Raw genomic sequence first — 13145 nt, forward strand, 5'->3', positions numbered from 1 at the left:
CCTGCTTGCTGGATCAAACAAAAAATGAAGGGGAGGGGGTGACAGGGCCCAGGGCAGATAAACAGAAGAAGCTGTGACTTCAGCTCCAGTTGAGAAATTAGACACAGGAAGGTTCTCCAGGTTGTAAACCACAATCCTAATTTTTTGCAAGACAGATTTGAGTCTGAAACTATTTGTGATTTTCTTTTTTAATTTGAGTCTGGATTTAGGAACTAGACTAGTAAAAATGTCTGAGATGGGGATATAAATCAGCTTACAACAATGTTCTTGGCTCACAACAACCCTGTGAGGTAGGTTATGCTGAGAGAGTAGCTGGCTGGAAGTCACTCAACAAGCTTCCATAGCAGCAGAGTAGAGGTCTGAAGCTGGGTCTCCAAGGTCCTCGTCTGACACTCCAAACACTACGCCATGCTGGATCTCAAGGGGAAGCTTTTTTTATTTGAAATCAGTAATGACATTCTAACCTTTTCCAGCCCTTAAGACTGAGCAGCCAATATATTTAAATAACAAGATAATAAAGATCCACTGGGTATTCTGTGAATGCACCACATACTACTGAATATTCAGATATGCACCCTACCTTTCTGTGTCTTCCTGTTCAGTACTGTATTTTCCTTTCAGCTCCCTCTCCAAGTGTATCCATGCAGCAGCTGCTCTTCTTTATCCCTTTACATGGGCCCATACATACATCCCAGTGGTTCCGGAGCAGCTCTTGAGCACTGTCTGTTGCCCCACGCCTTTCATGGTTGGCATCCAAAAGCGCTACCTGGAAGAGGTCCTGGATCAACCCATGGAAGAGGTGCTGTCTTTATCTTGTGTGTCTTTTGAGTGGACGAGAGAGCAAAATGTTAAGGTGTCTTTGGAGGCAGCATCTAGGATTGGCATTTGTGATTCCACCCTATCCCAGTTTTTCCTAACCTTGTTGAATCTGTGAACACTTCTGCAGTTTGAGTATAGATTATGGGTGCCAAGACAAAATGGCTTCCATGTGGGACACAGCTCACCACAAAATGGCTGCCATGGGGCCAGTGACAGAAGGTTGGGAGATTCCAAGCCAAGTGTCATCTTGTGATGGAAGTAGTTGCTAGGTGCATCAGGCAGACATGAAGATGATTCCTCTTGGGATCTTCTGAGGCATCTCCTCTTCCAAGTGAGATGGAAGAAAGCCAGGATTGGCTGTGTAATATGGAGAAGAGTTGTTTTGGAAAAAAATGCAGTGGGCAAGAGGAAATGCATCAGCCACAGTAGTACCCATGGGCACCACATTGGGGATTAATCTCATAGGTAATCTTTCCATTTGCAGAGGAATGACCATGACCATCATCGGCTTCATAGACAGCTTCATGCATTCCTGAAGGTTTGGCATAAACATTGGCCCTTGATTAAATCACTGTATATTGCACCAGCCAAACAACTTCAGTGGCACCACTAGATGCTCTCAGTATATTCATTGCAGCTGATGAGTAAATATTTATTTATTTAACCAGCCACTCCTTTTATATACTATCAACTTGCTTGACTCTTTAAGACAACTTACATTGTAAAACAACCTTAAAAGGCAACATCTAATTCATTAAAAAAAACCTTAAATCTACTTCAAGTGCATATTACTGCAGAATGTGGACAAACACTGTACCCACACTTGGGTGGAATCAATGTCTTCTAATGTGAGATGTTCCAGAGTTCTCTTCCCTCTTTGATTCCTCCCCTTCCTCACCCACTTTTGAACATGCTGCTGCTTTCTCTGTTTTGCTAGTCCTTAGAGCAATGCTGGATGGATAAAGATGGATGTTTTTGCTCTTTTAGGTGCTACTTGTGGATCTGTGTGAAGGCAAGTTCTTGAAATTGGTAAGTATAATTCCATCTTATTGCCAGCTGCAGGACTTTGGTGGACATTTCCAGGCAATGATGCTGTACCAAAGCCTGCCCCTTCACCTCTCTATTGCTTAGAACTCTGCTTTTCTGACTAGTGCTTTATCTCTTACTTTAGTGATCAACTCAGCTTTATGCATTGCAATCTTGCTGTTCCTATCCCTCTTTTCCATGCCTCCAACAACATGGCCACAATTAAACACAGTTGTGCCTGAAGTGCAGCGGATATATCACACAGTATGCCAGAGAATCATGGGTATATAGACATGTAATATAATGGAACATTTCCGTGAAAATTACTAAAGAATATTAAAACCACATTTATTTATCCACCATTTAAAAATTAACTCTCAAAGTACATACAATATCAAATGTCTTATAGTTTCAGTATCAATATAATGCATTCCACTTGTAGCATAAACCATCCATTTACCATCCATTTCAAACAGCAATAGGGTTACATTTCATTCTCACCGCAATGATGAATATATGTTGTAACTTAAGTTCCCAAGGTCTCTGTTTATCTCAGTTTCAGCTAGTTGCTTGAAAACATTTCAGACAGCAGTAAAGTTGTATCTCATTCTCTGCACGATGCTGAATATCTGTTGCAATTTAAATCCCCGGAGTCCCTGTATACGAGCTTTCCAAATGAGATAGTTCAACAATTAGGCTTTGTATATTTACAAGCTCAATTCTAGCCTGACGGATTCACTAGCTCCTTTCTGTTCCATGATTGCTCTCTTTTTCAAAGGTGGCACTGCTCCTCATCTGTAAACTAATGCCAAAATACAACACACATAATCACAAGCCTTCTTGGTATTTAGTGTCTCCAGCTACTGAAGTGTTGTATAGCGGGAGATATTAAATACTACTATGCATTATACTGATACTGAAACTATAAGACATTTTGATATTGAGAGGTAATTTGAGAGGTATGGATAAATAAGTGGATAAATAAATATGGTTTTAATCTCAGGCTTCTCTTCCTCTGTCCAGTGAAATTGCTGCAAACCTGCCTGCTATATTCATTTGGATGTTTCTTCACCGTCTCAAATTCCACATGCCCCAACCTGATCTTTCCTCTCAGTTTGTCAGCTGCTCTTCATAGACAACATAACTATCCACCTTGTTGCTGAGGTACACAATCTTTGGGTCTTCTGTTCCCTTTGTTCCCACATTCAGTTTTTGACCACTCATGTTGTTTTACCCTGTTCACCATCGCAAAGATCTGCCCATTCTTTCTGTTGCCGTAGCTGAAAATCTAGTTCATGCATGGGTTGTCTCCTGCCTTGCAATCGTTTCTGCCTTCCTCTGTCACACCTCAGTCCTCCCTTCTCTATCCAAAACTCCGCTACCAAAACCATTCACCACTCCCATCACTCAGATTATGGGATGCCACTCCTTCACTGGCTTCGCAGCCCCTTCTCTATCCAGGACAAACTCCCTTGTCTCTACTGCTAAAACTCTCTCCAGCCTGGCCTCGCTGTTTTTCAGCCCTTGGGTACAATTATATCCTGCCATTTGGTCCTTTAACTCTGCTGCCTTCAGTCTCTCAAAGATGTCTTCCTTTATAAAATGGCTGTTCATTCTCCCTTGCAGCCACCTGTTCATAGAACTCCCTCCCTGGTTCCTAACTGTTTAAGAGAACCAGTGTATGTAGTGGTTAGAATTAGAATCTTGGGAGACCCAGGTTCAAATCCCAACTCTGTCATGTAAGCTCACTGGGTGACCTTGGGCCAGTCACACACTCTCAGCCTTAACTGCACTGCAGGGTTTTTGTGAGGATCAAACAGAGGCGAGCACACAGAACTCAGCAAAAGCATGTCCTGCTGCATTCTCAGCAGTACAGGGATGATCCACAAATACAGCATGTTGAACAACAGAAATCTGTATCACAGTCACAAAATCCATTATGGTTTCCTGTTGATGGTAGATGGGGGGGGGGAACCTCTTTCCTAATCTGATTTTAGTCAAGACTTTCCTAACACTATAGATTTCAAGGAAGCAATAAATCGATCAATCGGTTACATTTTTTTAAAATGCCCACATAGCAAAACGTTGGTGAAGGTGCCTTTTTGAGACTCCTGAACAAAGAGGACACTTTGCTGACCCCTCTTTCTGTTAGCCCAGTCCAGTTTTCTGTGCAGACCAGAGGGAAAAGCCATGTTTGAAGTTTAGTACAGTGAGGGTGGGAGTCAGGACAGTTTAGGTGTCTTGCCTAGTGGCTGCTCCATAATCCCAGAATCTTCCTCTGGTAGTCAGCTGCTCAAATGGATTGTAGGCAGGGATTTTAATCTGCATCCACAGTTTAGCTGACCTGGTTAATAAACTGAAGCTTGCAGCCCTAGCTTTCACTATGCTACCTTTTGAAATATGTATTTGGTTAGGCCCAGTGTTCCCTCTAAGCTGAGTTAGTGTGAGCACCACAGTTTAGCTGACCTGGTGACTCACGAATTTTTGTCTTAGCTCAGTAAGGAGGGCTCCGGAGCAAACTAATTTATGCAGCAGCCAAATCACTCGCTCACAACTTTAATGCCAGCAGCCCACAAAGTAGAATTTTTGCTCACAAGACTCCACAGCTTAGAGGGAGCATTGGTTAGACCATCCTTTGCCAGGATGCAACAGCAGGATTTGACTGCAGAGTCATCTCTCAGGTTGTTGTATGCATCGCCTGTCTCTTGATCTCTCCATACGAGACCGGGTTCCCTTCCTCCTTAGAGTAACTGCCTTCTTAGTGCTCCTTGTTGTATCAGGGGATGGTTAATGGGCTTGCACAATGGCTAATGAGCTCCAGAGTGATCAGTAATCCAGATGGCAGATTTGTCTGAAAGCACTACGGAATGTGTCCTGGGAGACCTGGTTGTGAGCCATGTTTCTTCCCATTAGACCAGAAGGGGCAGTCAGAAAATGGGCCTTTAAGCACGATCCCCCTCTTATATACACTCCCATGTCCAGCACACCTTCTTGCCCCAAAGGCTGTTTTCCCTCCACATAACCTCCCCATTAATAATTCTGTAGGTTGGTGATGAAGACGAGATCTTGCCTGGCAAGCTACAGAGTGAGATGCTGGCCTCTCTTCCAACAGTGAGCAACAACATAATGAGTAAGCACAACCTTCTGATTGCCCCCTCTCTGTGTACATGGAAAATAAGGCTCTTTTTACAAGTTATATATGCAATGAAGGTAAGGGTTCAGACTGGTGTTCCTTGGGCAGATGAGGTAAGAAGGGAGATTCTTGTTCTAAGGGTGTCGCAGATGGGGGAGATGGTGGGTCTGTGTCAGGCTTAGCCCATCGGACTACAACAACGCTGTCAATACAGGCCTTCCCTTCTGTCATGTCATTCTTGCTCAAGAGCATATTACTCTGCACCTGCTGTAGCACATAAATGGTAAATCAGGAATACAAAATGCTGGCATGGTCTTCAATTGCCTGTAGTCAACTTGGCTGCAGCTTGTTTTAAAAACATGTCACCCACCCTGGGCTAGGTGATCTTGAATCCAGTGAGCTAATCTTATGGAATTCCTCACAGTCCATCTGTGGGTGGAACACTGGCGAAGTATAAGGTAGTATAAAAGGCATATGAATGCCCCTTTCCCCTGATATTTTCCATTTAGGGTTAAAAAACAGTCTGCTGGGTCAGACTGAAGGCCCATCTAGTCCAGCATTTTGTTCACACAGTGGCCAAACAGCTACCTCTAGGAAGCCCATAAGAAGACTGCAGGAGCATCTTAGCCAACAGGAAGCACTATACAGTGTTGCATTTAATGATGCAGAGAATCCCCAAAGTGTAGGGGGATGGGTTTTTGGAGTCCATAACCCCCTCAGACCTTCTGGTTTCTGAGCCAATCTAGTTGGGATCCATTTCCTGGAGGAATTGTATAGTTCTTGATGCTTGAAAAAAGCAAAGGACATTCTGCAGGATTTGTCACACCCTGAACACTCCCTGTTTAAACTGCTGCCTTCGGGTAGAAGATATAGAACAATTAAAACAAGGACGAACAGATTAAAAAACAGTTTTTATTCGAGAGCTATTATTGCTTTAAATGCTGTATGAAATTGGAATTTGGGTCCTATTTTTTTATCCTTATGATAGTTAGTGTGGATTATATTTTTATCCCACCAGGACAATACTATATCCTGTTTTGCGAGTGAATCATCCGAATTTAATTCTAATTCTTTTGTTAGTAAGTTACCATATGTTACTTTGTTCCTATCCGTTGTTAATGACGGCAAAATAAATGCCTCCAACGGAGAAAGCCATAGTGGTAGTTTTTTATAGTTATTTTTCTTTATCAGATTCCAGACTTTAATTAATGCTTTTCTAATTATGTTTGTATGGAAATTTGAATGGATTTTATCCTTTCCATACCAAAGATATGCGTGCCAACCCATTGCTAGATCAGCACCTTCCAACGCTAATACTCTGGTATTTTCTAATTTAACCCAATCTTTTATCCATTCCATTGAGGCCGCAAGATAGTATACCTGCTAATTTGGCAATGCAAAACCTCCATGTTCTTTTGGTCTTTGTAAGTTTTTCAAACTTATCCTTGGTTTATTTCTTTGCCAAATAAATTTCCCAACTATTATATTAAGGTGTTGTTGTTGTTGTTATTTCAGCCATTTGTTATGTTCCCTTATGGAAGCCAGCAGTGATGGACCACCCACCCAGAGGACCTCATATTTGTGACATTTGGATGTTTTGTTTTTTACATCTACTACTGTAGATCCATTGCAAGCTAGCAAAGTAGGCAGCTTCTTTCTGGAGCCATATGCTTGCATATGTTATAGCCTCTTTACCATTTAATCTCAGGAAATTGGATTTTGTATCTCAAGGACACCACAGTCTGTTGAATAGCTAATACCCTACACTGCCTATATGAATATAAGCTGTAAACATGTCTTAATTAATGAATGCATAGGCAGAGTTTTTAAAGCTCTTTGATTAAAGGTGCTGTCAGACTTTTTTCACATTAGTTCCCCACAATCCCCATGAAAGATTACTGTCTGAGAACTCTGGTGTGTGTGTGTGTGGGGGGGGGATCCAGTCAAGACGAGTCAGTTATGTTTCCTTGCAAACATTTATAAATATATGAAATGGTCACCACTTAGAAAATTAATGAAATCATGCCATGTGGGCTGCTTTCCCCATGCAATGATCCATATATGTACAAGGATTCACTGAATGGGCTGACTTTCTGCATGCAGTAACCAAGAAAATGGCTCCAGTGGTATCCAGAAAAACCACTCCATCTATCAAAATCCTTTGCCGACAAACAGTTCACTGGGTTCTATCAGGTAGGGTGATTTTAAATCAGATGCCCCCAAGCAAATGTGAGTTAGAGAATTTGCTATTAGTAAGCTGGAGAAAAGTTAGTGTGGTTAAGATACAGGAATTTGACAGTTTGGAGGGGACTAAATTTCTCCTGCAATTGAATGTTAAACTTGCCTCTTTTCTTCTTTCCAGCCTCTGAGGAATTCAATGTACGCGTTTCAGAGACTTTTGTGCAGTTCTTTGTCAAAACCATTGGCCACTACCCAGCGCACATCAAATGGAACAGAAGTGGTCAGGGCAGCTTCCAGGAGAAGTCGTTCTGCAAAGCCCCCACCTCCAAGACCTGCCGCAGGTTTCTGAAGAGATTTGTGAAGACACAGATGTTCTCATTATTTATTCAGGAAGCAGAAAGGAGCAGAAAGTGTGTAGAAGGTAAACTCTGCCCCTGCTGTGATGACAATGTGCCATTATTCTTCCTTGTGCAGATCCAGGCCTATCAGTCGCTCACATAACAGAGGATTTCTACAGGGGTTGTGTCAGGCATTAAATTTTTATTTATTTGGAAAACACGTTTGTTTACGGAATATATGGGTTACATCCAACCAGCTTTTTACATGGTAAAGAAGGGAGGAGAACCGCCCAAAAGGGGAGCTGTAGTAATGTGTAGGATTGGGTAAGACTGAGCAGAAAAACTGGCTGGACCCAGCCTTATGTTCAGTTGCATTACCCATGTGCTAATGGCAGATGTGTTTTCACTGTACTTCAGCAGACATGTGCTGGTGACTGTGGCCAGCTGCAGTTTCCAAGTGTGTGCAGGTGCAGAGAGGAGCACTCGTGATTATCATCAAATGTGAAGATCCACATGCTGCTCCCATGCATCTTCCAATACGGAAGAGCTTTTTGTGTAGAAAAATCAGAATGTCTGCACTCTGCAGCAACCCGTTGTGTGGTGCAACCTTAGAAATGCTCTGCATTTTGATGGAGTAACGAGGCATTTATGTATGTTCTTTGTTGTTGTTGTTCAGTCGCACAGTTGAGTCCGACTCTTCGCGACCCCATGGACCACATCACGCCAGGCCCTCCTGTCTTCCGTCATGCTCCGGAGTTTGCTTAATTTCATGTTCGTTGCCTTAATAACACTGTCTAACCATCTCATCCTTTGCTGTCCCCGTCTTCTTTGACCTTCAATCTTTCCCAGCATCAGGGTCTTCTCCAGTGAGTGCTCCCTTCTCATTTGGTGGCCAAAGTATTTGAGCTTCAGCTTCAGTATCTGACCTTCCAGGGAACAGTCAGGGTTGATTTCTTTTAGGATTGACTGATTTGATCTTCTTGCAGTCCAGGGGACTCTCAAGAGTCTTCTCCAGCACCATAATTCAAAAGAATCTATTCTTCGGCGCTCGGCCTTCCTTATAGTCCAACTCTCGCAGCCATACAGTACTACTGGGAATACTATTGCTTTGACCATACGGACTTTTGTTGGCAGGGTGATGTCTCTACTTTTTATTATGCTGTCAAGGTTTGCCATCACTTTCCTCCTAAGGAGCAGGCGTCTTTTAATTTCATGACTGCAGTCACCATCTGCAGTAATCTTGGATCCCAGGAACGTGAAGTCTGTCACTGCTTCCATAACTTCTCCTTCTGTATGCCAAGGAGTGATGGGGCTGGATGCCATGATCTTAGTTTGAGAAATGCTGATTTATTTTATTTAAAACATTTCTATGCTGCCTTTCCCCCAAAATAGGCATCCCCGAGGTGGTGAACATCAAACTATTTCAACATTTAAAAGGCATTTAAAAATAAAGTGTATATAAACAATTCAGTAAAAACATACAAACACACACAACACCACAGCCAGGGAGGAGGGCCAATAACATTTATTGGAGGGGTATGCTAAACAAAACAAAACATGTCTCCACCCTCAACCAAAGACAACAATAAGGGCAATAGATGAATCTCCCTAGGGAGGGCGTTCCAAAGTTTTTGGTGCTGCAACTGAGAAAGCCCTTTTTCTGAGTTGCCACCTGTTTAGCCTCAGATGGCAAAGGACAACCAAACCAGGGCCCCGGAAGATGACAGGAGTGGCCAGGTAGGTTCATGTGGGTGCAGGCAGTCCCTAAGGGGAAACAGGTCTACCTTGTGTGCATGGGGATTGGTTTAAGCCTGACTTCCCACATATAACCATTACTGGGTATACCAGACATACATTGGCATGTTTGATTCTCTGCTTCTACCTAATTACAGTTTTCCACTGCCTTTTGACTTAGGGTCTAAACCACTGTGATTTAAGTTGGTAAGTTTAGCTCTGGCTCACCTGCTGAGAAAAAGAGAAGATTCTTCTTCGGTCTGGATCAAGTAGCGTTGACCTAGCTCCCTTGCACATTACTTCTTATTCTCCTCCTAGCTGAAAGACCGTCGACTGTCATTGTTGATGCAAATGAGGCTGTTCTCTCATTGTCACTAGCTATCTTCAGGGACGAAGGTTTTACTGTGCCTGTCCATTCTCTTTGGCATTGAAATCCCCCAGGGACTGGGAGATTGTGTGTTGATCTAAGTCTTTCCAGATGATTAGAAATAAATTGGTTTTGTTTTTCTTAGTTCCTTATTCACACTAGTCAGTACTGCCAAGTAGCATAGGCTCCCTACCCTACTGGATGGCATCTGCCAGGGAATGGCCTTATCGCATAGGGACAAATGCACTTGCTTGCTGTTTTTTACTAAAATCAGGAGAGGTGCATGCTCTGGTACATATCACTTTCAAAGAGCTGAACAAAAGGCTCTTCAAAACAATCCCATGAAATTGTGGGACACCAGAGGAAAAACACTGTATAAATGCTAAGCACTGAAGGCACTTCATCTGTATTTATTGCAGCAGTTTTTACAAGAGCAGCATTTCCATTTGACATTTCAGGGTCTGAGGTTGAAAGGTAGTTGCTTGTCTAAAAAGCCACCTAGTTAGTTCACAGATGAGCAAAGATATGAGCCCTGCTGTTCCAGTCGCTGCACTTAACCCTTCTTCTATATTAGTGACTACACTGCTGTGGCGGAGGGGGAGGTTGCAAGGATGTGGTTTGCATGAACTCCCTTGCTTGAATGGATTGACATGAGCATGCTCAGCCTCTGAAAACAATGCGGAACGCAACAGAACAAAGGTCATATAAAAACACAGCCATGAGGAGTTGTGGTGACCTTACTGGAAATTATGATTAGCGCACGACTATTGACCACACATCACTAGCAGTCACAATTGCCAAGCTAGCTGAGGTGGTGCTGGGGGAAAGAAGTTGCATTTCCTAGTGAGAAAGTAATGCTGGCCAAATGCATATTGGGTTGGAATCAGCCAGCTTTTCGGCAGATGGAAAAGGGAAGAGAGAGTTTTTAGCCAGCCAAAAGCTTATGCTACTTGGGCAAGACTGAGCTAATTTGTTGGCTAGATCTAACCCATTGCTTGCAACATGTGAATCTCCTGCAGCACATGGCGTAAAAACCACAGCATCCTGTAAGGCCCCAGAGCTCCCTGTCCTTTGAACTTGGCTAGCTCCCACGCCTCCGTTATGTGGTAGCGTGAGTGTACTGCACCGTTAACTCACTGCTATTCCACCCAGAACGAACACTTCTACTTTAAAATAGCTACGGTAGCAATGCTCTCTACCAGAAAATATAAATGCAGGGTGTAGTGAACACTTCTACTTTAAAATAGCTAGCAATGCTGTCTACCAGAAAATATAAATGCAGGGTGTAGTAACAAGTTCTTTTCTCTTCCACAGGGTATTTTCAACAAAAATTAAATGAATATCAAGAACAAAAGAAGCTAAGACGGCTGTCCTGAATCCGCGTTCTACATAGGAGGCACGCTGGCCAGATAGGCAGGTCTGTACCTACAGCCAGCACCTGTTCAGCCCAAGACAACAGCTGCCAAGGAACAGAAGCACCACCTTGGCTTCACCAGTTTGGTGGGATCATGGTATTGTCTCACCTTCCTCTGTAGACCATGAAAGGCCAGGGTGGCTTCAGGTGCCAGTTCCTCCATCCCCCCCCCCCTTTATGACTTGCACTACAAGCTGCTTTTATATAGTTAAAGTTTGGCTGTGATTCGTAGGCCAACTGACAGAAAGACAAAGCTGCAGCTCTTTAACAAAATGGCAGCATAAAATTAATGAGCCGAGTGATCATCCTGATCAAAATAGGACTCAAGATAGTTCTAGAAATAAAATGACATGGTGGAAATGTGGGGTAGTAAACAATGATAAAGAATGTAGAGAAATTGGTAAGACTAATTATGTTTCTAGGAAACAATTTTATTGGCATTAAAATGGTTTCCATTTCAAAGGCTTCCTTATTGAATGTCTTTCTGGTAAGTCCCCATTGCTGAGGCATTGATGTTGCCCTTATTTCTGTTCTCTAAAGATGTAATTCTATATCCAACCAAGTAATAATGGCTCCACTAATTTCTCAAAAGATTTCTCTGTAGGAAATTAGTAGTCCAGACAGAGGCCAAACAATAGAGTGAGAAATGGAATGAAAAGATCAAAGTGGTTTGTGAAAAATGAAGGAAGGGGGAAGAATATCTTACCTCCATCCTATATCTTTGCAATGAAGGTAGGCAATACAGCCTAATCGTATTGAATCACAATAGTCGAAGCATGCTGTTCTGAGGAAGGGAAAAATTTAACTAGTTCATAGAATGAACCTCGAGACTGGCAGATGGGGTCATTGGAAGCTGCATTTCCAGTGGGAACAGGTTCATATTCCCCAGTGTTCCCTCTAAGCTGAGTTAGTGTGAGCTAGCTCACAGTTTTTTAGCCTCCAGCTCACAGATTTTTGTTTTCGCTCAGGAAGGATGGCTCCAGAGCAAACTAATTGATGCAGTAGCCAAATGGCTTGCTCACAACTTTAACGCCAGTAGCTCACAAAGTAGATTTTTTCCTCACAAGACTTAGAGGGAGCATTGGCTGTTAGTATCCTCTGACACGTATTCCTTTATGCAGCACTGCAGTCTAACAAAGAAGGCAAGGGGGTAACCACTATTGCTACAAGAGGGTGCTGTGTGATCACAAGCCAACACTCAAGTGCTTTAATGGAAGGAGGAGGAATTTTCCAACACAGGTATCATAAATTATCCATTTTAACAGAAACCTCCAAACAAAAACCTTACATATGAATTATGAGGGGATTTCAGAGGAAGTACAGTCATTCTTAGTGAATATACGTTGCGTACAGACTAGGGATTTGGCCACTGTGAAGATCTCATCTTTTAATTACAGAAGAATTGACTACATGTGTTACTGCAGCTACTCTTGGGCAAATTCTACAGTGTTCAGTCTTTTTTACTGTGATCAATATGAGTCCATGCACATGGTACAACTGAACTATTCACAATGGCAGTGAAAGCCACATTCTCCCAGCTGTGTAGTGTGCTCATTGCTATCAGCCATTTGAGTTGCATAAAGACCTAAATTCTCACCTCATGTGTCATAATGAAGTTTTTTTAAAAAAGGTGACAATCCCTTCTACCAAGAGGAAATGTCAGCCTGCTGGCCACTCACACATCTGTTGACGGCAGCCTCATTTGCAGCACAAAGGCAGCTAACAAACAGCTGTGCCCTTGGAAATGCTGTAATGGTAGTGGCAGTTTTTCTTCTTAGTCTCAGTCTGTATCTTGAGCTGACAAAGAGCTCTGGTGGGAGCTCTGTTGGTCCGTAATCGTCCCAAATAATCACTCAGCATGTACCTCCCTTTGCTCAAGAGCATATGCATGGGCTGAGTTACAAGAACAACTAACTTATCCCAGAAGACAGTGTTGCTGAAGGGCCCCAAAGAGCTGCTTCTTACGTTTACTGCTGGCTCCTCCAATGTGCCCTGCTAACTCAATAAGCAAGAAACACAACATGTACCTTGCCTTCTAAGGATTATACCAGACTTACATCAACTCCTCAGGTCTACCCTGTGCAAAACTAGACTCCCTGCCTTTATAAAATCTGCAAAAGGTATGGAGAGGTT

The 13145-nt window shown here is 42.8% G+C and overlaps 1 protein-coding gene across 2 annotated transcripts in view; it reads left to right on the top strand.

Annotated features, from left to right (window-relative positions):
- DENND2D (DENN/MADD domain containing 2D) overlaps window positions 1-11635 on the top strand; it is a 49083-nt gene extending 37448 nt beyond the window's left edge. For both annotated transcript variants that reach the window (XM_015416420.1, XM_015416421.1), the window contains exons 8-12: window positions 622-799; window positions 1807-1848; window positions 4891-4975; window positions 7341-7580; window positions 10913-11635. In XM_015416420.1, the coding sequence (XP_015271906.1) occupies window positions 622-799; window positions 1807-1848; window positions 4891-4975; window positions 7341-7580; window positions 10913-10974 (607 nt within the window). In that variant the 3' untranslated portion in view covers window positions 10975-11635. The remainder of the gene's footprint in view (window positions 1-621; window positions 800-1806; window positions 1849-4890; window positions 4976-7340; window positions 7581-10912) is intronic.
- Window positions 11636-13145: the final 1510 nt, after the last annotated feature.

This window comes from Gekko japonicus, unplaced genomic scaffold (genome assembly GCF_001447785.1).
Source record: "Gekko japonicus isolate JY-2015 unplaced genomic scaffold, Gekko_japonicus_V1.1 scaffold1812, whole genome shotgun sequence".
In the NCBI taxonomy this organism is placed as follows: domain Eukaryota; kingdom Metazoa; phylum Chordata; class Lepidosauria; order Squamata; family Gekkonidae; genus Gekko; species Gekko japonicus.